At 50.7% G+C, this 27,596-nt stretch overlaps 1 protein-coding gene across 1 annotated transcript in view; it reads right to left on the bottom strand.

The window, feature by feature from the left end:
* The window catches only part of LOC130890399 (cadherin-23), a 275,653-nt gene that overhangs the window by 133,797 nt on the left and 114,260 nt on the right, over positions 1–27,596 (bottom strand). The window contains exons 7-8 of the mRNA XM_057794329.1: positions 4,473–4,667; positions 966–1,094 (exon numbers count right to left, since the gene is read on the bottom strand). Coding sequence (XP_057650312.1) covers positions 966–1,094; positions 4,473–4,667 — 324 coding nt within the window. The remainder of the gene's footprint in view (positions 1–965; positions 1,095–4,472; positions 4,668–27,596) is intronic.

A 27,596-nucleotide genomic window follows, 5' to 3' on the forward strand; every position in this document is an offset into this window, starting at 1 on the left:
CCCCCAAAGCAAGTGACCAAATGCCAGCTCCACACCTTTGGTGCCAAGGATGTCTGTAGCTAGAACAACCATAGCACCCAAACAGGGCCAGCTACCCTGGCTGCACTGGCTTAGGAACTCTGTTCATACCTTCCCCTCCCCATGTTTGGGGCTTTGAGTAGTGCAGGGGGCAGGGTAAGGCTCTGAGTATCTCCAGTCTCCAGGGGTCCCCCTCACTTTCCCTTTGAGCTAAGCCCTTCCTTTCTTTTCACAAACACTCCCCCAAGATGCATGTTGAAGCATCTGTCTGGGGATGCGCCTCACTGTCCTTCGTCAGCCCACAGCAAGCATTCCCCTCCAGTCTGCAGAAGAACGAGGTGGCTACCACAGCAGTGACGATCACCCATATTTTAGCCAGGACCCCAGCCAGGCCCCTGTGGAGTGGACCATGGCCTATTTGTGTCTTGAGACCTTCACTGAATAGGGGCCAGCTGTTTAGTCCCAGAGGAACAGAAGGATAGGCCTGTGACATAAATACAAAGTCAGACGTCTCCCCTGAAACCTGACCTTGAGAGTCCCCAAAGGAGGAGACATTATGAAGGGCAGATGGCTCCATGAGCTCTAAAGAATAGATTGGGCTCGAGAGAGGGGCCTCACAATAGAAGGAAGCTGTGTCATTGTGTGTGATGTTCGTGGCCAAGGAGGGCAGCAGGTCTGTGGAGAACATGACTAAGCAACAAGGAGGTCTGGCTGAGCCTAGATCCACTTCCATCCCCAGCACAGGCCGGAGTGCTCATGGGTATTACTGCTCATGAATCAGTTCCCCTATGGTCAGTGATACGTAGCTCTCTGTCCCACGGTACCTTCCAGGGAGCATCAGAGAGATGGAAGATAGCACAATGCACAATGTGCCTGGGGTCTCCACTGTCCCTCACAGGGACTAGAGGCAGGGAAAGGCCACCACTGGGGCTGCGGGCAGGGCTTACCGGAGGAGAATGCTCGTAGATGTTGGTGCTGTAGGGCAGGTTGATGAAGATGGGGTCCATGTCCTGCACATCTGTGATGATGATGGCCAGGTTGGCTAATGTAGACAGGGGTCTGGTCTTGTCTTGATCCTTGGAAGATACAGAGAGAAAGAGAGCGAGAGGACACAGTGTTGGGTTAGAAGGGCACTGTGAACACACATGTATACATGCATAGGGTATTGGTGTGTGACCCCTGTATTTACAAATACACACATGAACTCTACACTCCTACAGGGAGTCTCAAAAGCACTAAGGCTCTTGGGCGATCCCTGAGATGTTCAAGAAAATGGAAACAGGACATTCTGGAGAGCGGCTGGTGTTACATCAGGGCTTGGGCTGAGGCTGATGTGTTGATTGCAGGGCCGTTGGTCTAGGACTAGTGCTCCTGAAAGCCAGGTGGGTGGGGCCACTAGCTTGGATAGGAATGGTGTTGTTCTCAGCTCCTTTGTCCTGTTCTTCCAGGGCCACTGGCCCCCCCATCTCAGGACAGAGGACACTAAGATGGGGCCCCTCATCTACAGGAAAGGTTCCTCTGACTCTGCTACGCATTTGCCAGGCAGTAACTTTTCCAGTCAAACCAGCAGGGGGAGCTCCAGGGCTCGTACCATCTGGGGGCCTAATCGAAGCAGTGCTGAGAGAAGTCAGGAAGGCCATGCATGACCCTGGGACAGGACAGGCAATATTAATTAAGCCACTATACTCAGAAACCTTATCCTATAAAGCCCATTAAGAAAAGAACACTAAAGCCTGTGTTCTAAGACCCTAAATGTTCTGCAGACCGAGGTCTGTGTAACATCCCAACATAACCAGCTAGCAAGACGCAATGATAACAAGGACAGTCATGTCTGCCCACTTAGTCCTTACCCTACTCACTCATGTGCCCTGCCTCATGTATTATTGTCACATGTTAGGCTTTTAGATGGACACACACAGAGACAAAGAGACAGAGAGAGAGACAGAAAGGGATTTATCCACAGTCACACTGCTAAGGAAGTAGCCAGGACCCACACACGAGTCATTTCACATAGTAACATCTGCCTTTAACAACCTTGACTTGGGGCCCCACATCAGCCAGTCTCCAGTTTGCAAGACAAACGTCCATAGCACTTTTGTGAAGTGAACTGCTTCAGGGAATGACCCCGGTGGCCCTTGGGCTAAGGCATTCTGCTGGGACTTGAGGACTAACTGCCTCTATCCAGTTAGCTTCGCCTTAGTTTCACTGGGCCATTCCTCACATTACACGAAGCCTCACACTGGCCTCTGCCCTCCACAGATGGCGCTGTAGATCCTATGGGGGGAAAGACTGTCCTGGTTGTTCCTCATAGACCCCAGGGACAGTCAAGGAGGGCAGAGGAGAACTGTCGAGGATGGGAGAGGTGAGAGCCATGTGTATACACCCCCCCCCCACACACACACACGAAGCACCAAGTATGGGGTGGGGTGTACAGTACCTAGCCAGGGGCTGAAAGACCACATAGCATGAAGGGGAGTCCCCAGGAGGACTGATCTCTCAGGTAGGAGATACTGTGGTTTTGGCTTGCTGCTACCAGATTTTTACCAGGTACCAGATAGCCAGCCTGGTACTTGATATCCTTATCCCACCCTTGTGGCTGCATCCTGTTCTTTCTGTAGTTGTGTTATATAGGCCATGCTGGACTCCATGACAGGGAAGGAGGCATGGATGAAGTTATATCTGGCTACCAGAAATGGCCCTGGGATCTGTGACTCTCTTCTCTTCTGCTGGGACACATGCAGAACCACCATGTTGGGGAAGTGCCCAGTAGCCAATGGCTGTTCACCAACCCCAGAAACTCTGGTAACAGCTTGTCCAGTGACTAAGTGGGCGGCTATATCATCCAGGAAGTCCTGGCCCAGCTCAGGGCCCGACTGTATTTATCCTCCCAGTACAAGCCTGGCCTCTGGATGGACCCGGCCACCCACACTCCTGTTTGTGCTCTGGTCTAATCCTACATCCCAAAGCCATTCGTGTGCTGGGTAGAGATTACCCCACAGGACAGATTTATGGGGAAGGGGAGCAGGTACTGGATGGGGTGACAGGGAAGGAGGAAAGGACACAGATGCTGCTAGTGGGTGTGCCCCAAAAGGGGACCCCAGAGTTATAACTCTCCTCCACTCCCAAGTCAGTTTTATTTTTTTATTTAGACTTCTTCCTAGGAAACTAATATGTAATTAGGAGAGAAAATAGAAATTCTTGGCAGGGACCTCCCAGAGAATCAGGCAAGAACCTGGCTTTTCCTGGCTCTAGGAGTCTCTTCAAGTCTTAGCCAAGACTGAGGGAAAAGTTCCATCTTTCAAAACTCAACCTAGGCCAGATGCAGGGAACTGGGATGTCAGCTGCCATGTGGAGTCTGGGGTTGGCTGTTTACCCTGCAGTCACATGGTGTTAAAGCCAAGGGTCCCCTCTGAAGGTTCACAGGGCCAGGGGCAGGTGCCCTCTCTGCATCAGTAGGGAGCCTGGCTTGGGTGCCCTCTTTAGAGCAGTAGGGGGCAAGACTTGGGGCTATGGATGAAGTCAGTGGACCATGGAGGAAGAAAGGGTTCCATGACTTCTTTGCTCTTAGCCTGAGCTCTGCAAACAGATCCAAGGGACAACAGAGTGTTGGGGGTCACTTCTAGCTTTGCAGGCCACTGAAAAGACAGTTGTGCTGCCAGGGGGTCGCTGGAATGAGGACACACAGGGCTAGGAGCCTGCTTAAGATATGGCTGACTTAACCCTCAGCCCCTCAGAATAGCTAGCATCAAAGGCCCAGGTGCATGCTGGGAACTCAGACTCCTGGCCATGGAGCTTGGCAGCCAGAGCCCAAAGTCAGACAAAGCTTTGGATTCTCATTTCCCCTCAATCAACTGTGGGAGTCTCAATGTTGTCCTCTACAAAATGGGCTGAACGCTCCTCCTCTGTCCTGAACTGGCCCATCTTGCAATTTCCTAGGACTGGGCAGGAGGCTTGGCACAGTGGGCATTCCTTGGTGGGAAAGCATTACCACACTATGGGGTTTTGGTCAGAGGTCTGGACTGCTCTGCCCTTGCTTGCTGGGCAGTGTCAGGGCATATCTGTGTTGACAACCCTGATCTGTTTCCCAGAGGCACCTGCACTGACTGTCCTAAGGAGGTTGCCAGGGCAAGCTAAGCAACTGTGTTCATGGGTGACTTGGGTGAACCACGGAATCGCCCCTCTGCCTCAGTCTTCCTGTCGGTATCTTTAAGATGGGCATCTCAACCATATTCATGAGGTGGGGATGTCTGAAGGGTAATGGAAAGTCTATTTGGGCTCCGAGGACAATCAGGGACATGGTGGCACTACTGTTTACTATCACCACCATCACCAGATTCTTTACTGTAAATCCTCAAGAGGCATGGAGCTAAATCAAGTCTCCTTGGAATACCCTGTTTCCTTCTAGATGAGAAGAGGCAGATGGTAGGCACTGGCGGCCCAGGGCGGTGACTCACCGTGGCGTTGACCGTGAGCTGGTACGCCTGTGTGACCTCGTAGTCCAGCTCCCGGATCACGGTGACGATGCCTCGGGCGCTGTCGATGGCAAAGAACTGAGATGGGGGCTGGAAGGAGTAGAGAACACTGCCGCCGGCACCCAGGTCAGGATCGGTGGCGTTGACGATGAAGATGGGCGTCCCCACTGGTGTGTTCTGAGTGAGAGCAAAGTAAATAAGAGGTTGAGTCTCACTTCACCGGAAGCAGCTGCTCCGGTCAGCCGCCATTCCTCCGCCCGCAAAGGCCATTAACCGCGCCCCTGCAGCCAACCGAACCCAGCCTGTCATTTCCATTCTAAGCGGGTTCAGAGGAATGTAAAATGCATGATTTCTTTTTCCCCTTTTTGATGGCCTCCTGGTGGCTGTAAGAGCACTGGGCTCCAAAGACGGCCTGCTTATCCCAGAGTCCTGGAAGAGGGGCCTTTCGGTCCCCAAACCCATTTCTTGGTGGATTCGCTTCCTTCGTCCAGAGCCCCTTGGCTGCCCAAGCTGCAGCAGATTGCCCTGGAGGGTGACTAGGAACCTTCCTGTGGGAATCTGCCAAGGGCAAGCAAGAGTGGGAGGTGTGTACCTGGATGGGGGGGGGGCGCTTGGAGGCTCCAAGGGGAGGGGCCTCCCCTGCCACCCTGTCAGCTGAGTATCTGTGGTTGCCTAGCTGGCTCTGCCTCCGAGGAGCATTCCAGGATGCTGTAACTCTTGTTCTACCATTCATGTAAGCCCCCTGTCCCTTTCTGACTCAGGGTGGCCGGTGAAGGCCACTTCCTCATAAGGCTGAGATGGGGCTTCTACATTCCCCGGGAAGGTTGTATACTGTCCTGGTTTATATGCCACGCCCTGTAACTCACCACCCTGGTCTGTAGCCTCAGCCAGTTCTCACCCTCCCTCCCAGCCTGCAGTTCCATAGGCCTCGGAGGGTGCCTGGCACACAGACTAGTCAGTGAACAGCCCCGTGAGCACATGGTCAGATCTCGGCAGCACTAAATAATTATATTCTGAGTGTCTGCTATACCACCTGCCCCTGTCCACCCCTGTCTCCACAGTGCCTGCTCATCACTGGCCGCATGGATTTCTCTACACTGTAGAAAGCCTGGACACACTGGAGGAAAGACACTTGAAGGAGACCCTTTGCAGGGAGGGGAAGGTGAAAACCACCAGCTATACCTACTTGCTGCAACACTGATATGGGGCACAGAGGGCAACTGGTCCAAAGCCACACAGCAAGGAGATGGACGAGCAAGCAAGGCCTTGGGTTCAAGTGCTGCTGATTCCAAGCACGTGATCTCAACCTCTACAACCAAGGTTGCCCTGCAACCACGGCATTGGCTCTTTCAGGCCAGCCAGTGCTTCTAGAGAGCCCAGCGACTGAGTTGCTATGGCCCTATCTTAGCTGGCCAATTCTCCTTCATTGATCGCCACGTATGGGGCTAATGGGACATCCCTCAACACTCTGATGATGGGAAGAGAAGACTGGCTGTGGGTCGCCTCTCCCCCAATCACCATTTGTGGATTCCCAGCACCCTTGGCACAGAACACCCCACATAGACTGGCCCTGGATTGCCCTTCATGCATTATTTCCTAGTTGCATGGAGCCATTTGTACTGCTCCAACCCAGCAGCTCCCTTGCACTACAGGCCCACAGCAATAGAACCAAGCGGCTATGGGCAGCAACCTCTTAGGCTGTGAACCCCTGGTACAGGGTTCCATAAAGACAGCCTCCACCGTGATGTTCCCTCAGCCTCCAGTTCACGCCCTAACCACTCCCCTCTAAAGCACACACATGCCAAGATATGTTTTAGAGATGCAGGCCTCATGCAGGATACAGCTCAGCTCAGCAATACAGCCCCATCAGACGTCACCTGAGCTCCATTCCAGAGGGATGAGGACATTTCACCTGTCCACACTCTATGGTCTAGGACAAACTCTTAGGCTCTGTGAACCTCCGATCTCTGGAGTCAGGAGTGAGGCCCAGAGGACACTGGAGAAGGGGACTAGAAGGCCCATTTGTGCCCAACCTCAGGCACAGTGTCTCACACAATGAAAACCCATTTGATTTCTGCATAACTTAGGATAGGTTTTAAATGGCCCTGGCTAAAAGCCATTCACAAACTTAGAAGGGCGGACATTGGGCAGAAAAGAGTGCTGACTTCCCGCATTTCGGAATCCGGGCCCCATGCTCTACCAAGGATCAGCACACACACTGGAGCCTCTCCGGTGCCAGCTGCTGCTCTATGGGATGCACAGATGGTTACACAGGCCTGCCTTCTCAGCACAAGCAGATTCTCGGGGGCCAGGCACATCTGGTCCCTGTAGACAGTGGACCCTGGAGGCTCAGAGCAGGAACCTGGAGTCAGACCCCCAAATTACCAGGAGACCTTATGTATCAACTGTTTAACCCCTTTTGATTTTCCAGGTCCTCGTGTGTAAAACGGAACTGTTAATGGCACAGCCTCTCGGGGACGATGTGAGAAAGAATTACACAGGATGACGTGGGAATAATAGGACATGCTTCTTACAGGAGACATGATGACATGCAGCAACAATCAACCATCGGTCACCGCCCAGCCCACTGTTATTCTAGCAGTGAAATGGCATCCCAGGCATGGGGAGATGAGACCACAACTTAAAAGGAGGAGAGCCTATGAATGAATTTCTTCACCGTGAACTTGGACAGGCACCTTTGTTATGGAGAGACGGCTCAAAGAGTAGAGAGGCACTCGCTGCCATGCCTGATGACTTGAGTCTGTCTACCGGGACACACACAGTAGGAGGAGAAAGCCAACTCTCACAGGAGGTGTGTGTGTGTGTGTGTGTGTGTGTGTAGGCAAATAAATATAGTGTTTCTTTTTAAACCTGTCCATGTATTAGTTTCTTGTTTCTGCAACAAACAAGACTGGGAAATATTTCCAAGGGACCCTGCAGGGGGTGCAGAGCCTATAAGAGGAAGAGAGAGTTGGGCCTAAGATGAGGGATAAGCTGAGGCCAGGGACATCCCTAAACCAAAAGACCAGTTCTGACTATGAACCATTCTGGATGCAGGGGCTTCAGCATGATCCGGGGCAGGCCTCTCATTTGACAGATGAGAGAAGTGAGCCCAGAAAGGTATTATGTTCTGCCCTAGGCAAGTCATGGTTCCTGATGGGTGATCCAGGTCTCACCATGGCTCCTGACAGGTGGCTCCAAACCAAATTCTTTGCTTCTTATACAGCTTTTCTCAACCTCCCACAGACGCCAATGTGCCTCCTCATCCACCCTCCTTCCTCAGTTCTGATCAAGAGATGAAGCCAGGTCACATGCTAAGCAACTTCAGACCCAGGATCTATTTGGTTGGTGCCAGAGTAACCACCTGACCTGCATAGGCCAATCAGATATGGTCATAGAAATAAAACCAATTTGCTAAGGGAAACAGGATGGAAAGATCTTTGCCATCCACTCGGGGGTGGGATGGGCATTGGACAGGCCCATGCAGTGAGGGGAATATCCATCTAGGGGAGGGAGGAGATGAGGCTCCCTGGGTCCTCTCTACACTGATCCTCACACACCCCTGTGGCTGCTGTGTGTGGGACCTGACTTGTGAGGTGTTTCTCACAGACACCTTCTTGCTCTATGGGTCTTAGCTCTTTGCTCCCATTTGACACGTCTAGAATATGCCTCGAACATGTGTGAGGGCTCCTTATTCCCAGATAACGCCACAGGCTCCCTCACTTCTCCTGCTGGCATTCTTCCCCGTCAGTGTCCACAGTCAGCATAGAAATCTAAGCACCTGGCCACCGCTCCCTGGTCACGGCTTGGCCAGGGCTCGCTGGACGTGACTCAGAGGCTCCAGCACTCACTCGCTGACTATCCCTTCTGAATGTGCAGATCAACACAGATCACTGCAATGATTCACACGGCCGTGGCAGGTGACAGAATGAGCAAGAAACAGCCCAATCACGCACTTGTCACAGTCAACCCGGAGTGACGACGCTTCTATAGCCCTTGTCCCTTCCAAACCTCAGGCTGTCCCTTTCAGCAAGTGGCCATACCACATAGGTCACAGGCAGGGCAGTCCTCCGCCTCCTCCAGCCCCCATTTAAGCTCCACATCACTTGCGATGGGCCGGCTGTAAATGGGCCACCCTGTGCAATTCTGAGACAAATAAATCTTGTTGCTACTCCTTGGGGTGACAAGGGAATAGACTCTGGGAAAGTTCTGCCGTGCTCGGGATCTTGTTCGTTAATAATAATGATGAATGGCTTGCTTCTCCCATGCAGGCTGAGCTACATTCTACTCCAGGCTTCTCTGGAGGTGGCTTAGGGTGCTCACTGGAACAGAGCAGGGTGGGGGGTTGTACACGGCCAGGGAGAGAGGCGAGGCGGGGGTGGGGAGGGGACAACGCGTGGAAGGTTGGAGATAAAGAGAAGAGAGAATGATGAGAGAGAAAGCCAAACAGACACAAAGAAAAGTGGGATGGGACAGGGAAAGGGACAGCTGGGACCCAAAGGAAAAAGGGAATCAGAAGGGAAGAATGTCCTGGAGGAGCCAGGGTCAGGGCACAGTTGTTGGGACAGAAATCAAGAGCACAAGGAGACACTATGAAGGGAAAGTTATAAACAAAGGAAATGAACTGAGAAAGTATTTGGCTAGAGAAATAGCTCATTTAGTAGAAGCGCTTGCCCAGCATGCAGAACCTTGGGTTCGATCCCCAGCACTGCAAACATCAGCTGTGGTGGTGTACACTAGTAATCTAGGCACTGAGGAGGTTGAGGCAAGGGGATCGGAGGTTCAAAACTAGCCTGGGCTATGTGAGACCCTGCCTCAAAAAAAAAAAAAAAAAAAAAAAAAAAAAAAGACAGACACTTTTTTTTAAAAGGCAGAAAGACAAGTGGGAGAAAGAACTGGCGGCTCCACAGCTCCCACTCTTTGCCATCATGGGGCTCCTCCCTGGCTAGATGAATTCTGTACCCTTGACCAAATCCAGACAAACCCGCAACCATCTCTGCGTAGGTGCTATCTCTAAAGGCATTATTAATATTTATGGAATGCTTGCTAGATGCAGCTACAGTCTTTAATATCTTATTATAGAGCCTGTTAGGAAATGCATTAGTAATAAATTCCCGACAGATGGAGTTCTGACAAGGTGCAGGTGGCTTGGTGGATCTGAGCTGGGAGAAGACCCTTCTGGAACATGTGTGAGCCACTCAGAGGCTGGGAGCCATCCCTCGGGTAGGGCGGAGGAGGAGAGAGAGGTTAGCCGAGGATGCAGCCTAGGTAAGAGCTGGTCTAGGTTAGAGGAGACAGGACTGGTGGACACTTTAACCCTGGAGGAATTCCAGAAGCAGCAGGGTACCTTGAATTCCTCATGCTTTCTCAGACGACGAGAGGCCTCCTAGTACAACAGGAAGGATGACTGCCTTGTTCTCGGGGCCAGGGAGGCACCTGTGTTTTGGGGTTTCATGGATTGCCTCGCCAAGGTGTCACTTCCAGAGGTCTTTATGACATTCTTATTGTCACCTATTGACCATGGAGGGGAAGGAATAGAGTCTGTAGGACAAGAGGGTCTACAGGACATGCACCGTAGTCCTGGCTCATATAGATCAGAAGTGTGGAAGTCAGGAAGGGCAGGTGGAAATGGCCAATTAAAGGAGCATGAGGGAACAGGGACAGGTGTGTACCTGGTCTCTCTGGAGCTCTCTGGGGTTTCATTATGGTCAAGACGGGGCACTCTTATGCAGGCACAAACCTGCATGTGTAGATCTGTGGTCCATCTCTATGAAGGAAGCTAGGAGAGCTCATTTCATGACGTCTCTTCTCCTGATCACTGTCTGCTCTCTTCTCAGGGGGTGGCACATGTTCAACCTGATGTTGCTGGAAGACTCTTCCCTGGGATGGCACCCCAAGTGGTCAGATCTTCCCAGAAGATTCATACAACTCTGAGCCCTGCTTTGCAGCATGTATTGCCTTTGCAGCAAGCCAGATAGACAGCCACAAACATGCTTACTGAACAGCCACTAACTCCTGATTTCAACCTGCAGGAGTGGCTCTGGAGTTCTCCCGAGACCTCTCTTGCTGCCATTTGCCTTGGCCCCTTTTCAGTTCTTAGGCTATCTCTTGTCTGCAGAAGGCATGAGACAAATATTGTTAAAGAATCAGGGACTTTCCAGCAAACATGGCACATGGAACACATTCATTTATGTCTGCTTTGGTCCCAGCCCCTCACCAAGACGACATAAAGCAAATTAAAAATGCATAAGTCCACAAGGGCAAACAGAACAGGAGAAGGGACCACAGCACACAAGAGATGCCAATGAAGCTGTGGAAACTGGAAACAGATGGGTGTCTTAGGAGGCCAGGAGGTTGTGTCTAGAAAAGTCCAGGATCTGCAAAGTTCAGATTACGCTGCATGCGAAGGGCTGTGTAGGGCTGAGGATGGGACGGGAGGCAGAAGGTCTTTTGGACACAAATGAGGTTGGGTTGAGTCTCCAATTCTTGCTGCAGATCACAGATCCCTTTCTAGATGGCTTTGTTAAGGGACTCCAGACTGCAGGCTGGGAGCTGGGGCAAGGACTTGAAAGGATTCTCATCTTCCTGATTCTCTCCCCACCAAGTCTGCTGGTCAGCCCTCGGAAGCTGGGCAGCCATGCAGAACACAGAAAAAACAGCTCAAGAGAAAACTCAAAGAGTAGCATGCCAGGGGCCCCGAAAGCAACAGGGGAAGTCTTGTCCAGCCCCCACCCCACATACCCCAAGAACCTGTGATGAACAGGCAGAATGTGAAAAATATCGTCACTCTTATACATGAAGAGACAGGGGACACCTGGAATTTCATCACTCAGGAGGCCAAGGTAGAGAGACTCACTGTCAGTCTGACTAGCCTGGGCTACATAGCAGAAGCCTGTTTTCAAAATACAGGGAGGTAGGAAGTTGGGGGAGGGAAGACAAGAAGCAACCCGTGTCCTAAAAGTCCAGTCAGGACAGAGCCTCTCTGAAGTAGGAACATTCCAGGAGGAAGAAGAGCCCAACAGAAAATAAAGGTCAGCTCAGGGGTGAAGGTAGGAAGGTCAAAAGTTTAAGGCAACCCTGGCCACCTTAATGAAGTTCTGCCTCAAAATGAAAAGAGACAAAGAGAGGCCAGGGCACAACTAAGTCATAAAGAACTTGCTTAGCATGTGCAAATGTGGGACCTTGTGTTCAATCCCCAGTACTGCAGACAACAACAAAGGAAGGAAGGAAGGAAGGAAGGAAGGAAGGAAGGAAGGAAGGAAGGAAGGAAGGAAGGAAGGAAGGAAGGAAGGAAGGAAGGAAGAAATTTAACCAGAGTCAGAAATGAAGAAAAATTTCCAAAGTAAAGTAACTAAAAAATGAACATGGGCGAGAAAGTAAGAACATTAGAGGAACAGCTTAGACCCAACCAACCCAAAGCCCAACTAACAGGAGTTCACAGAGAGGCAGCAGCAGGAAGCTTGTCAAACAGGGGTAACAGGAAAACCTTCCAGACCCAAGAGACGCGAATCCAGATAGTTTCAGAGATAGACCTGAACAAAAACATAAAACTTAGACCTTTCAAAATATGAATCCATGTGGGGAAAACCCCAGAGACTTTAGAGAGAAAACAAATGGAAAACCCCAGAGAGAGACTTTAGAGAGAAAACAAATGCCCACACACAGAAGATCAAGAGCAAAGCCACCATCCAGATTCTTAACAGTAAAACATTACAGGCTGAAGCACAGAGGAAGAAATGAGTTCACAGAATGAGGAAAACTAGTTCTATACCCAGCCCAGCTATCAAAGCCATCAATGAGTAAAAAATGTAAAATAAATGCATCTTTCAGATAAAGTTTTAAAAGCCTTCCCATAAATCCCTTTTCCTGGAAATCACTGAAGTGTGTGTTCTATCAAAAGAATGATAGAAACCAAGAAAGAATAAAAATGATATCTGTCAAAAAAAACAAAACCTGATCCACCGAGTAAAGTAAGGAATTCCTTTTAACACACTAAGAGGTGATCAAAATTATGCTAAAATGTTTAGGGGCAAGTAAGTGATCAGCGCATGGAACACAAAGTAAGCAAATACAAGAAGTGAATAAATTCTAGGACAAACAAGAGGGGAATTATATAAGTACAGTACACTATGTGGCTCATCTAAGAGTAACATCTATGTGATCATCACACCAGACATACTAAGTGCTATCTTAGCTAACAGGAAGGCAATAATTATGCTTTAAGGAATGGTGGGGAATGTTAGTGGTGTGTGTTGGTGTTTGCATATGTGCTTGTGTAAGCCTGTGTTGTTGTATATGTGTTCTGGTATTTGTGTGTAACAAATATGTAGGAATGGATAAATGTCAAATTCTCTCTTCCACAGTTAAAAAGTTACTAGCTAATATCTAAAAGTGAACAACTGAACAGGATTTGTGATCTCAAAATGAGAAGGAGAAGTGTCTCGAAGTAGGAGAGATAGAGCAGGACCCTGCTGTTTTCATTAGAAGTCACACTGGACTGGAGGACATTTAAGCTCATACATATGTGCTTTTGATTAAAATTTATATGAAAAATGAAAGAAATTCTCACCACAGCTAGACCCCTGAAGGTCCCTCTCCCTTTCAGTTTTGTTCCCTGTGGGAAATCCTGGTACGCTTGTTGTCTCCTATCTTCTCACTTCCCCGCTCAGACACCATCTCTGGCTCTTCTGTCACCCCCAAGGCCAAAGCTCTAGACCCTGAATGTCACCCTAGCATGACCAAGCATTCTGTCCCCAAACATCTCTTTCACTGCTGTCCCATAAGACGCCTACTTGCTCAGTGATTCCAGCTCTTGGTTCTCCCAGGTTCCCAGCTCTCACATGCAGGTTGGGCCACAGACCTCCTCCTCTGTCCTATGTACACACGACCCTGACTACCCACGGATGCTAGACATTAGGGCCGGCGGAGCTTCAACCACGGCATTGCTCTCTCACTCCCCTCTCAGAGCTTGCTCTGCAAAGCCAGGTGTGATAACCAACGAGCGAAATGGATCCAGCTTCTACCTCTTCCCTTTAAGGCAACTTGGTTGCCATGCCAACCAGTGACCTCCCTAGATAATGAATGACGGAGTCCGTGCCACAGTATCCACATTCCAGGGCTGTCCGACTGACCAGCAAGTGCACAGGGAAGCATGCGGTGCAGGGCCCTGTGCACCAGGAAGTATGTAGCTGGCAGATCTGCCTAGCAGCTGCCTGAAGTCCATGTATAAAGAAAGAGGGGCCGGGACAGTCAGGTAGCCCAGCATCCATAGGAGTCTCTGCCTCATGACGTACTATTCCAATTCCAGCCAATATGGCTGCCTACTTAAGGACTAGCCTTATCGTCTTGAGGGCTGGCGAGAAGGAACAGGGACTGGAGGCAGGACCCTGGAGATCTGACTCCATTCTCCTCACTTCTATGCCTAGCCTGACCTGTTAGTGTGATTAGATGCTGGAGATTTCATCCTGTCTCAGCTCAGCTTCTGGTTTCCGGGAAAATGGAGGTTCTATCTGTGGACCATCACCTTCAAGTCAGTTGGCTGAAATGGAAAAACCTAGAGACAACTGGCTGAACATCTGGGTTATGCTCCTGCTACTCTATGGCCCTTTGTGTGACTTCATTCTTGGTGGCTATAGGACATCAGTGGGTATATGAAACCTCAGGGTTTTTTTTTCCAACCAGGAAATGGGTATAATAATCTCTGTGCTGCCTTCAGCATAGCTAGGGTTGAGATGGAAAAAAGTTGAAATGGTTGCAGAGTCCATGCTTTCTGGGTATCAGCAGACGGCTTGAAAGGCTTCAAGATTTCAAATTTCCAGATTAGGAGTGTTTAACTCGTTAGGTCCATGAAAACGCATTCAAACCTGAATTTTGTGACACTCCTGGTCCTGAGAAGTTTGGATGAGGGAAACTCATTGTGTGGTGAATGAATTGTTCAAGAATCAAGGTTTCCTGGGGGTTTGGGTTGGTGCTGGGGACCCTGACCATCCATCATGGATGAAGCCTGGGGTTCTATATGCCTGGTGCCATGAACAAACACACCAATGCTATCAAAGGCCCTAACAAAATCTTCATACCCTCCTACAGAGTCAGAAAATTCCAAGAGAAGAATCCAGGGTGTGTGTGTGTGTGCGTGTGTGTGGCCATTGGGAGTCTTGCTAACAGATGACCTCAAGTCCAGGGACTGGACCAGAGGCTGGAGCTGCAGGTGGTTCCAAGACCTCGTAGATTTTGGATGCATGGAGTCTCCTAGAAGTTTTTGTTGTTGTTTTGTTTTGTTTGTTTGTTTTTCTAGCCTTTTGTGGATCTGGGGTAAGGGCAGCTTCCATCGGTTAAGGATTTCCTGCATGGGGTTTTATGTGTGTCGTCTCAGTTCACATAGCAGCTGGGTGGCAGACTGTGTTACCCCTCCATCCTTTGGATTCCAGAGCTGTGTGACATTGCTCACACCCTAGCGGGCTGCTTTACAGCCTAAGCTTTTAATCATCGTACGGCCACTGTCCCTAGTGCCCAGGAGCAGGGTGTGATGGGCAAAGAGACCTTGGGAAACTAGGACCCATGCTGCCATTTTGACTCAGAACCAGGGAATGCCAGTGACGGTCAGTGGCGCCATGGAAATGACTTAGGTCATTTTAAGGACCCAGATTCGTAAGTGACAAGTGTCAGTGGGGGAGTACCAGGACTGGATGAGTAAATTACTAGGAGCCACCAGGCTCATTCCTCCGTCTGCCCTGGACATGTTTAGAAAACAAGGGGGAAGACTGCCTTGATCATTGCCTATCTTCCCAACTAAAAAATGGTGAACTCATGAAAAATGTCCTTGTGGGAGAAAATACAGAAAGTGGGGCTATGAGGGAGTTGTGATAGAAGCCCCAGCTGCACACTTTGTGCACTCAAGGGATGCTGGACAGACTCTCTGGTTCTCAGGTTCCTAACAGCGGGATGCGTGCAATAAGATTATTGTCCCTTATGGGAATCACCATGGAAAGGGCTCTGTGTGCAGTAGGTGTTTAAGGAAGATTAGACTCTGACCTCCTGGGGCAGGCAGGGGGTGAAGAGTGACCACCTGGGCAGACAAATGGTCGTTATAGTCTAGATCTATAAAGTGCTCCGCAAACGTCACTTCTAGTGGGGAGGGTCGGAGCCTGAAGCCTGAGGTCCCTGCCCTGTTCTCAGCAGAGATGCATGCATCCCCCTCTATCTCCAACCTAAAGGGGCTCCATCTCCCAGCCCTAAGGCTTATTCCTTCCCCTGATGATGGGTTGTGCTAAACAAATGAATATGTAAACTTCCTTCGGGCAGGCCTTACAGCTCAGGCAGCTATTGCTAATGAATGGATTAGAATAAGGAGACAACAATAGTTCTCAGCCTCCCTCCTCCCTCTCCCCTCTGGCTCCTCCCTCTCCTGTGAGCCACATCTTTACTCAGTGGAGTACCCAGAGGGAGAGGTGGATGCAAAAGCAGCAGAGGCTGGATGGGAGCAAGGGTGGCATAGGGTGTATGTCTTGTTCCCCTCCCACTCCTATGGCTACAGCTACCAGCCCTTTAGATGGTAGGAGCCTGTCACTTAGTACCTGGGGAGCACCTGGATTGACAGAGCCAGAGGCAGGAGGGGTGTAGGGACAGCAAGTAGGTTTCACACTGGCTGAAGGCTTACAGAGAGCTGGTTGGCACTGACCCTGAGCCAGGCAGAATAGGGTGACCAAGAAATTCTCTGGGTCCTGGGGACTATGGGAAGGTGGTTTAAGTCTTAATAGGTGGAGAGAAATTGGAAACCTGGCATGGTGGCACACACCTGTAATCCCAGCACTCAGGAAGTATAGGCAGGAGGATCAGGAGTTCAAGGCATTTTTACCTACATAGGAAGTTCAAGACCAGCCTGGACTTGGGCACCCTGTCTTGAGAGGGAGAAAAAATGACTTGAGGAGATACCTATACCCAGAACTGGTTGGCACTAGCTGGGGATCTCTGAGATGGTTCCAGTGTCGAACCACCACCAGCCTCCATCTCATACATTTTTCAGAGAATCCTGTGTGGCACCATGGCAGAGAACAGACCCTGGCTCAGGAATGTCAAGACTCAGGCAAAGGGACCCTGGCCGTCATCACTCAGGTGGTCACTGGAGAGCTCAAATTCCCTGGCCTTCCCCTACCCTGTTCTAACAAGGATGGAAGGTGGCTTGCCCAACCACTCATCAGTCTTAGCTAAGAAGGGATGGGTGTGGACCATGATCCAGAGCCAGAGAGCTGAGGATCTGGACTGTGTGGCCCCAAGTGTAGTCCTAGACAAGGTACAGTCACACCCTCCTGCTATAAAAGGGAGGCACCCTTGGAGGTGAAAGGTGACTTCCTTCATCAGATACACAAGGGCTGCAGGTTTTGAAGGGGGAAATCACCAGCCATCTTCTTCTTTCCTTTTTAAAGAGCCTCGCTTTCTACAGGCAATTGTGATACTCTCAGGGATGGGATAAAACAGATTCTGGTGTTCCACCCTGCCAGAGGGGCTCACCCTGTACCAAGCTTAGAGGGCACTGTCTCACAAGGGGCCATCCATAAAGGAAGAACTCAGACAGCAAAGGGCACCACAGGCCAAGACACAAAGAAGCCTGGTGTCCTGTGACTTGGTCTCCTTAACTTGCTGATGGATGTCACAATCCCTAGAGATGGGTTCTGCAGACAAAAGAATTCTGCATCATCTAGTTTAGACTGGCTGATGTCTAGTGACCAACTTCATCACTGCCTTGGGTTCTATGGCTTGCCTGGAGGTGGCCGGGAGACCCACTCACCTAAAGAACTTACTTTGGAGGAAGAGACTATCTAACAGGGCTATCCTTGGGGTCTGTCCCAAGATGGGGTTACACATTCTAAAGGCTGAGATGGTAGGGCTTCTGTCTCTGATGTCTTGGGCAAGTCAGGGGCTGTGAAGGGCATAGGACAGGGGCTAGCTCCTTATTAACCATGGTCGGCTGGACTCCTCCACTGGCTTCAGGCACACTCAGAGGCCCTATCACATATAGACTACAAGATGGCCTCCAGACAGACCCCAAGAAAAGATGGAGGCCCAGAAACATCACTCAAAAGTGGTCCTTGGACATGCACAGCCTCATGAACTGAGTAGGGAAGGTAACTCTGCAATGGGTCGAACTGACCAGCCGCCTGGGAAGAAAAGTTCCAAGGCCTCTTCTACACCCCTACAGTTCAGGATGCAGAGACATTTCTATGAGAATGTCCTCCCATCCTTCCTCCTTTCTGTCACCACAGCGAGTGGTGACACACAGCAGCTCCCAGGCTCGTACTTTGTCCAGTCTCACAGGAAATGGGAGAGCTTGGGATAGCAGTTGCTGCCTTTCATTAAATGGAGTGCTAACACCATGAATTTCAAATGAAACCCAGATGAAGAGGACCCTGGCAGCCTCACCTCCATTTGATATTAATTGGGCGACACTTTGCTTTAATGGTACATTAATTAATGCAGAATCTGCATGGAAGTCCGCATGACACTCACATTAATACAAATGAATTCATTACCATCGGTGTTATTACAAGAAATGACAAATAAATCTGTAACAGTGGGACCCTTCAAATAATAATCACGAATCATTAGGTCTGGGCTCCGCTCTGTTCCTTGGTACTGGCTTGCAGATGCATGTGTGTATGTTTTATGATTTTGTGTTGGGGGCTTGCAGGAGGGTGCTGAAGGGTTGGCTCCTGACTCTCATCCCTCCCCCAACCTACAAGGTCTTTCTTTTTTTCCAAAGAACTTACCCCCAGATAGGGAGTCCCTCCCATGTCAGGAATGAAACTGAGGTTGGCCCTGCAAAACTTGGTTTGTCCGATGTATACACTCTGTTCTGAGGTTGGGAGAGTGGGGAAGGAGTAACAAAATGGGTGCCCTCAGGTGCACCTAGGTTATAGGGTTTCCCACAGTGAGTCTTGTCTTAATGTCACACCCCAAAACTTCAGATGCCTTGGGTCCAGTAAGCAGCACTGGTGCTGAAGTATAAATGCTTTCTGGTCCTAAGCACACTTCTCTCTACCCATTCAGGGAGGTCAAGGGACTTACATCCAGCTCTGCAAAATTGAAGCCACGCTTGGGATGCAGCTCTGCTTTAGTATACAGCTTCCAAAGCTCCAAGTCATTGCAAGAGAAGTTCCTTGCTGCACCTGGGCAAGATTAGCACCCTAGGGACAGCAGGGGATAGCTGGCTACACATGGCAGTTCCATCCAACTTGCCACTTCCTTGCTTGGTGCTTCATTCGGGACCCCAGAAGCTGCCACGGCTGCCCTCTCCCTAGTTGCTTCTCACACCCTCAGACTGCCCTGAAGTCACGGTCAAAACCATTTTTATAACCCTGGGAGTTAATAATCAAGGCCCCCAAGAAGCCACAATAAGTAAGATCCTAAGAAACCAGCTTGGAAGAAAGTGCAGCACTGGCCTGAGTACTCAGGGTAGAGTTGGCATTCTGAGTAGCTGGCACACAGGTTGCCCTCTCCTCCATTTTGTACTCAAGGAAGACTGTTAACCAGTGCATCCCAGTACCAGACTTCAGAACTCCCAACCAGGCACATCAAGCTGCTACTGTCAAAGGGTTAGAGTGGCCAAGTGATTTAAAAGTTGCTTGGTACCTGTTTTCAGAAGGTCCCCCCATAGAGGCCTTTGAAATGAGATCCAGTTTCCTCTAGTGGGGGTGGGGGGGATGCCTGAGAGCACTTCAGCTCAGTGGTCAAGGGACTGTAGCCAAATGACCTCCCTCGGAGGCCAGCACTCAAAGTCTGGAATTCTCTGGCATAACTGGATTGTTCCTCTCCTGTGAGAATCCACCTGCCACAGCATGCTGACTTTTGACTAACGGTCAAAGTAACGCGGAGACCAAATCCAGTGTTCCCACCCTCGGGCTTCTGCTGACATACCCTATCCACGGGCCCTGCCTGATGACCCGCCCTCGGCCTTCATCCTCAGACACTGCAGCTCTACAGATGAGATCCTGGCTCACTTCACTCAGAGGCTACAGTCCAAGGTTGGGTGTTGGGGGAGGGGGGCGGACTCCGGCTCCCTCTTCCGTGCATGGTCTCCTTCATTCACACTGGCACCAAATGGACCGATTAATCACCTAACATTGTTAACTGTACTAATTACACTCATTCTGGAAACTTGTGGAACAATTATTTACTGTCTCTGCCTCCTGAGCTATCAATTATGGTGATTGCAGGCAGTCTGTCACTCTCAGAGAAGACAGCAGTGAGTGGCCCCTCTAACCTCGGAGCTGGCTTCTCAAGAACTCCTGGAGGGCTCTGCCTGGAGTCAGGGGACAGCCGGCAGGGGACTTTTCAAGGAGACAGGCCCGGCTATTTCAAGTCAGGTGAGTGAAACGCCACTCCTGAGTGAAGTCTGTTAGACCACGAGGCTTCCTGCTAGAAGATGAAGCCTAGGCACCACTCTGGAGACGATATACTCTACCCTGCATCTCCATGGATGTATACGGTGCCTTCCCTGGCCTGGGTCAGTATCACAACCCAAAGATCTATGGGAAGGCTATTTGCACATGGTACATGTTGGATTTTCCCAGGCTCCCCAGTGTGGGGATCCCCAATGGGGGGCTCTGGCTTCTATCCAGCCTGTTCTATTACAGGCCTGAGATTCTGTCCCCCAGGACAGTGTGTCCAGCCAGACAGGACTGTTGCTACATGAAGCAGACAATGGAGTCGTGTGCAGGGGAGGGAGCAGGTTTCTGATCTCTAATGCCACTGGCCTGAGCACTGACCCACAGGCTGCCTCACCCAATATACAAGGATCGCCTGTCCCTACAAACTGCCTGGCCACAGCCTGTGATGTAAGGCGCAGGGCTGTCGCACTTACTCAGGCACATAGCAGGCTCCTGCGGGCTGTGGTTCCCTGTCCCCTGGGCTCCCTCCTCCATCCCAGCCCTCCCACTGCCCCTAGTGCACACTGCCAAACGTCAGGACTGAAAGCACTTAGAGCCAACTGCTGGGCCCGAATCTATTGCTGTGCAGAGAAATGCACTCCATCACCGTGAGGTTGACAAGCTCCAGGCGGGCTGGAGAGGCTGCAGAGCCTTCCCTAGACCCCTGCCCCTCCCCTCCTGTGGGTAGGAGGCAGGCTGAGAGGCTCCTAGCCCTGACCACAGCAACCAAGGGAACTCCAACTTCAAGGAAGCCCTTGGGTCCCAAACCAACCATCTTGATACCTGAACATGGGTGTCTCGAGGGCACTTTAGACTCTACATACCTATGAAGTTAGCTACAGATCTGCCCTAGAAATTGCATCCTTGGCTCTGTGAGTATTGAGACAATTGTACTGTATACAGCTGTAAGGCTGGAGACCAGAGCTGATTTCCTCGTTCTCTGCTCTTCGACCTCTCCCACCCTCAACTCTTTTCTATGCCATGGCAAGTGACTTCCTGACTAGCGCCTCTTCTTCCCGGTTTTAATCTGGTTTCTGTTGCTGTGACAAAATACCAGTGTCTCTATACTTTATAATGAAAAAGAAGTTCACCTCACTCATAGTTGCAGAGGTTAAAATTCCAAGATGGGCCGTCCATCTGTTCAACTGCTGGTGAGGATTCCATGGCCATATCACAACACAGTGGATTAAGAGTAGACGAAAGCAGCCGAATGTAGAAAAGTCCAATGCATGGGGAACAAACCAAGGCCTGGGAAACAACCTGAATGATAACTTGCATGGGGACCAGAATCCACCGCTTCCCATGGTGGAATCCAGGGCACATATCCTTTCACCACCAGACCTCTCTTTCTAGAAGGTTCCACCCTTCAAAACTGCCCCATTGGAGCTCAAGCTTCCAGGACAACTGGCTTCCTTTGGGGGCAATCTCAGACCATGTGCACATTCTAGAGTCCTCTGCCCCACGGATACCTCCATAATTGACACGACCCTGGGCCATGGCTCTACAGCCCAACCAAAAATCTCTCTCCTCTTCACCGGCACTGACACCCACTTGACCGTCACATCTCAGTCAAATCCCACTCCTCCAGAACTTGGCCTGATCCCTAGTCTGGGTCAGGCTCTTACTGGTCTTATTAGAGAACGTGGGCTTACAATCTCAACTTGGAATTATATAGTTCAATAACCACCTGCTTACCCCAGCCTCTGAGCCCCTCAAGTTGGGCCTTGCCGGTTCCACTCACTGTGTGTCCCCGAGGCCCAGGGTGTGATTGAACCCTCACCCTCATGTGTGGTATATGAACGCTGGTGCGTATGGAGGCTGAAAGTCAAGGGGTCATTGTCAGCTGCCTTGTCCAATTGCTCTCCATCTTGTTTTCTGAGGCACAATCTCTCACTGCTCACTGAACATTTCAGCTAGTCTGGCTGGCCAGTGAGCTCCCAGACCCGCCTTTCTCTGCCATTTCCCCTCATCACTTGATCATCCACAACTCTTTCCTGAATGCTGGGGAATCAAACACAGTTCTCCATGTTGTGTCCTAAGGATTTTGCCCACTGAGCCATCTCCTCCCCTCTCCCAAAAAAAACCACCATCTTTTCTTAATAGCAGGCAACCCAGACGCCTGCCTTTGACTCTCTTCTCTCAGGTTTCTCCCTTCTATTAATCCCATAAACATTGACTGCACAGTGGAAGGGCACCCACCCAACCGACTCTTGTGGGGCAGGCCAAGCAGCAAGTCTGCAGGCACCAGTCTCTCCCCTGTCATAAGGTCTGGCCTGAAAGATTGAATGGTGGCTCCAAGATTCTCCACCACTGGGGCCTGACAGCTGCTGGTCTTGCTGTGTTTCCTGCCTAGAACGTGTTCCTCCTATGTTTATCCAGTCATCTGACATATCATTACCAAACCCCTGATATGTGTCAGCCGATGCTCAAGGGTAGAGGCTCCAGGAAAATGCCTGTCACCTTTCGCGTTCCACTGAGCTGGAATCCCTTGATTCCCCGAAGCGGGTTGGGCTTGCTCCTGCCATGGGCCTGGGAGCCCCTGCCCTGTGCTGTTGCCACCTGAGCACCAGGGCATCTCTCACTCTGCTCTGAAGAATCAAGGTTGAGCGAGGCACACTAACACTTCACAGCCGCCTGGGGCCACCACAGCCCAGACACGTTCTTGGCCCAAGACAGTGACTTTCTCATTTCCACCACGGCTGCACAGATCTGGCCTGAGAGACAGCGGGCCTAGTGGCTGACGTGAACGGAGAGAAGGTGACTCTGTCTGAAAGTATGGTCTCAGTAGAGAGGGTCTTTGTGATCAGACATGGAGAGGGGTTACAGCGTGGGAGATGGGGTCTACTCGCCTCAAGTGTGAGAACTCTATGGCCATCCTGTCACAGGACCCAATGTCCTTGAGCATGTGATAGGCATGCCGCCACCTCAATCTGATCATTGTATGGTGTTTGTGTGTTAAAATGCCACTTTGTAGCCCAGAAACGTGGGCAACCGCTATGTGTCAAGCCAACCATGTTTTTATTGGAAGGGGTTGGAGAAATAACTTAGTGGTTAAGAGTATTTACAGATACTAACAGAGGACCTGACATCAGCACCTACATCAGGTGTTTCACAAGAACCTGCAGCTACACCTCCTAGAGATCTGATGCCTACTTCTTGCCTCTGTGGACAACTGTTTACACATGTTCATACCTACACAGTACATTCACATTAAATATAAATAAATCACACAATATAACACAACACACACACATGCGCGCCATGCCCTCAAAAAAGTTGCGTCAAGAAGTGTTTGAGGGCAGAGACACACCGGCCTTGTGCAGTTTGGTCCCTGTGCTGGTTCAGTTTTTATAAACTTGATACAAACGAGAGTCATTGGGAAGAGAAGAGCTTCAGCTGGGGAACTGTCTTCTTCAGATTGGCCTAGAAGTCTGGGGGGTGCATTCTTGGGAGGGCCTAGCCCACTGTGGGTGATGCTACCCCTGGGCAAGTGGTCTTGAGAAGCTTAAACAACAAGGCTGAGCAGGCCACAGAGAGCAAGCAGCATCTCTTGGTGGTCTCTTTCAATTCCTGCCTAGTTGTTCCTGCCTTGGCCTCCCTCAGGGAGGGATGTAAGCTGCCCGATAAAATAAGCCCCTCCCTCCCAAGTCACTTTGGGTCACGGTGTTGATCACAGCATTTTCACACCGTTTATCACAGGTGTTTATCACAACGATATCAAAGTGAACTAGGAGAGCCCTGGTACATCTCTTGGGTCCATACCACCTGGATGTCCTTCCGATGTTGCCTGTCACTCCAGGGAGCTCAAGGAGAGCTTTGTAATAACTGGCCCGTGCCTGGAGAGCTGCCACTCCACGACAGTGTGCTCGGGGAAGCTCGTGTGTCTGCCATGCTGGTGGCTGCTTAGGGCCCTGGGCTGGGCTGTGGAACTAAATCCCTCCTCCAGTAGCCTGTAGGGCACTGGTGGGTTTCCTTTCCCACTGTCATAGCCAGAGGGACAACCCTGATGCTACCCCTGGCTCTGGCCCCAGGCTTATCCCATTGTGAACACATAAGAGACCCAAGCTCTCCTGGGCCACCCCTAGGTCTAAATCTATCCATAAAGTGACCATTTAACTGTGAAGAAATTGGAGTAACCACTTGATGGGGTCCTATCTGGCTGTGATAGTAGAAGGGTTGAGGTTCCTTTGAAGATGAAGAGGCATGAGACAGCCTATGTCCTCATCCCGGGCACCTGCCGCCAGTATTCTTTGCTCCATTAGTTTCCTTAGTAAAGTAGCCCCTGATTTCCGCCTGACTGTGGGAGGGAGGGCTGGGGATGCAGAGCAACCCAAGATGGTGCATCTGCAACTCCAGGCTAGGGTGGGCCTGCCACTCTTCTTCTCTACCCTTGTCCCTAATGGGTTAACTTCCCCCTAGTATTCTCATTCCCGCAGCTGGAAGGAAGAAAAGTGGGCGTGGGCAGGCTCTGCCCAGGCCCTGATTGCTGCCTGCCCAGCCCCAGTCAGCTCTCATCTCTCAGCCTCTTCCACTCTGCCTGCCCCTGCCAGGCTAGGAGTGATTGGGACCCCTCCTGCTCCGGCTGATTAGGCCTCATTTCACCGGCCTGTTCCCACCTCTGTCTGGAACCTTCCTCTGTTATTAAGGTTGTTTGCCGTCCACTCTCCTGGTCCACTGGATGAGGTGAGCTTATTCGATTTGATTTCTCCCCCACTTTTCTCTTTTCCCTCTACTTCTGGCCGCTTTGCTTCTGTTTCCAGTGAGTCACACAGCCCAGAGCTCAGCAAAAAAAAAAAACTAGGAAAATTAATTCCAAAAGCTTCAGAGTAAAAAATAACTATAATAAGACCAGGTGACTAATAAAAGCTTCATCGAATGTAGTTTTGATTAAAAGATGATTCTTCTGCCTCAGCCCTACCTCAGCCTGAAAAGGCAAGCCTGGCCCTTTAAGGCAGTGGTTGCCTGAAGGATGGGGAGTTGTTCCTCCTCCTCCAATGTGGTTTTTCCTCAGTCCTTTTACCCAGTCAGGACCCCTCTCACAAGATGCCTAGAGACCCATCTGACATTCACTCCCCTTTCAGGACCCAGTTACTTCACAGGGATCACATGACCAGGAAGCCGTGCCCCCCCCATGTGTGGTATAGTTAGCAATGGGGTGCTGACAGCCAACTGGCTGCACCTTGGGGATGAAGGTAACTGTAAGTCCTCATGCCAGCGTCTATTGTCCCATCTATCAAATGGGAGGACATTTTTCCTTGCCAGCTGTGGCCTGGAGAGTTAAGGACCCGCGGTCCAATTCAGGCTACTGAATAGAGGGAAGCTGTTCTGCTGGGGTGTTGAAGCCAAGTCACTTATAAGATGTTGGTGGCCCAGCACAGGGGAGTGAAATATCAGATTTGCTTGGAGACCACAGAGAAGAGAGAATGCTGGTTATCTGGGAACCTAGCAATTGGGCAGCTGGCCAGGGCCCTTGCCACCCACCCCAGGGAAGCTAGACCCTGAGGGAAGTCTGTAACAACATATTTCTTACAGGCTCTCTGGGGAATTGAATTCCGGAGAGGGCCAAGCTATAGCTCCTGCTGGGCCAGAGGTGGGAACCCTGTTCCAGGAAGTGGGGCAGGGGCTGCTCAACTCCTTGCACACTGGACCAGATGCTTAGGTCCCAGGCCTCAACGCCCTTCCATGGACAGGGCCTCAGGAGGAGATTTTCCCGACTCAGGCTGCCACAGCTCTCCACTCACCACCCTGTGCTGCAATAAGCCTGGCCTTGACAACCTTGGCCTTGAGTGGCAGCTTCTGCAGACTCACTAAACCCCTCCAAGTCGCCTGGGCAAGCACCCCGCTCAGAGCCGCCAGCATCCCTAAAGAGGCTGAGTTCGCAAACTGAACGAACTCTGCCTTCGCCTCCCCTGAGAGGGGCAAAGGGAACTGAAGTGTGGCGGCCTGGAGTCTGGCCCGGCTGCTCCGTTTCATTCACTATTCCCAGCCTCACTGGAGGCACTGGGCTGTGGAGGGAGAAGTCGAGTGCTTTTCAATTTCACGCCAGGTATCAGTGGCCAGGCCTTGGCTGGTCTTATCTCCCTGGCCTCCTGCCCAGGTGGGCATCCGCTGAGCTTGGCTTCGCTGTAAAGCCCACAGCAAGGCTTCTCGAGGGCAGTACTTGCGGTCAAAGGAACTCTGGAGCACTCTGGCATCGACGGGCAGGTGGGTGCAAGGCCCCCGTTCGGCTGTAGGAGGTAGTAGCCTTGGGACTGTCTATGCACATCAGGACACTAAAGATAGAGGCTCAAGGGATAATCAGGGTCACGGTGGGTTGGGACTTCTAGGGGCGGAAGATTCCTACAATGACTTTATCCTTAGTCTTTCTTTGCTTTGTTTCCCACGTGAGGAAGCGGATGGCCCGGAGGAAGCGGATGCCCCGGAGAAATATGTGACAGAACTGGATCCAGCCCCACACCCTGTGGACGGGATCCCAGGATGTTCCCACTAAGAAGAAGGTCAACTATACATTGCTACATAACTACATAGACACTTCAGAGGGTCTTCACCTGCTGAGAGACACCAAGCCGCAACATCCCTCCCTGCTGCAGGGAGGCAAGATGCTTCCCTCTCACAGCCTCGGTTTTCTTATCTGGAAAATGGGAAGCAGGAAGAGTATTAAGTGCAATATTCTTACTGATCAAGATCAGGTGCCAGGGAGCTGGCCCAGCAGGTAAACATGCTTGCTGCACGAGTCTGATGACCTGAGTTCGAGACCCAGAACTAGGTGTAGAAGGAGAGAACAGACGCCTGGAAGTTATTTTTGGGTCCCCACACTACTAAAATAAAAGTATCTGGGATGAGAAAACTGTGGCTGAAGTTGAAGCTTCATGTTCATGCAAGCCATTAACTAAGAATCATTTCTACATGTTTCAGTGTGTGGCGGGAAATATGGGAAGACTGTCTCATACATAGAGCATGGCGCTTGTATAATATTCATGCTTGGCATCTGTGACCTGGCCCTGGATGTCACCCAGGTTGCTCATTCATCTTTCTGGTGTGTCCAATCCTGGGATGCTGAGATATGATGTAATCTCCAAAGTTCATGTGCAAGACCCACATAATCGAGTTACCAAAAAACAAAAACAAAGCAAAAATCTTCTCATCATGTTTTAGTAAGTCTTCAGTTACATACTGGGATATATTTGTTGTTGTCTTTGATCACAAGGGGCTGTATCCAGTGTGTGGGTCCCAGCATAGACATAGCTGTATCATATACTGTCTATAGCTGCTTCCGTGTAGCCAGGAAGCTTAATGGTTGCAATAGAGACCCTAGGAGAATCCTAACTACTTAATAGGTGGTCTTTTGTAGAGAGGCCCATTAGCCTTTAAGCTGGGTCCAGGTTCCAAGCCCCAGAAGGGAACAGGATGAAGAAATAGTCGCTGGGTGTTTTATTATTATTATTATTATTACATGTATATAAGAGAGTCCCAGGAAAAATGTGGGGCCCCACCTAAACTCCCGTGGGGGTACCTCAATATCTGTAGCAAACAGACTTCCTCCCGAATGCCTTCAGCTTGGTGTGTCCAGCTCAGAGCCGGGGGTCTAAGCTCGCCTTGCCAAAGTGTCTGCTCCTACAGGTCTGTGGGCTCCCTGCCCAGCTGGCTGGGGCTTGAGTGTGTTGTCGATAAGCGGGTGTCGGCG

This window comes from Chionomys nivalis, chromosome 19 (assembly GCF_950005125.1).
Source record: "Chionomys nivalis chromosome 19, mChiNiv1.1, whole genome shotgun sequence".
In the NCBI taxonomy this organism is placed as follows: domain Eukaryota; kingdom Metazoa; phylum Chordata; class Mammalia; order Rodentia; family Cricetidae; genus Chionomys; species Chionomys nivalis.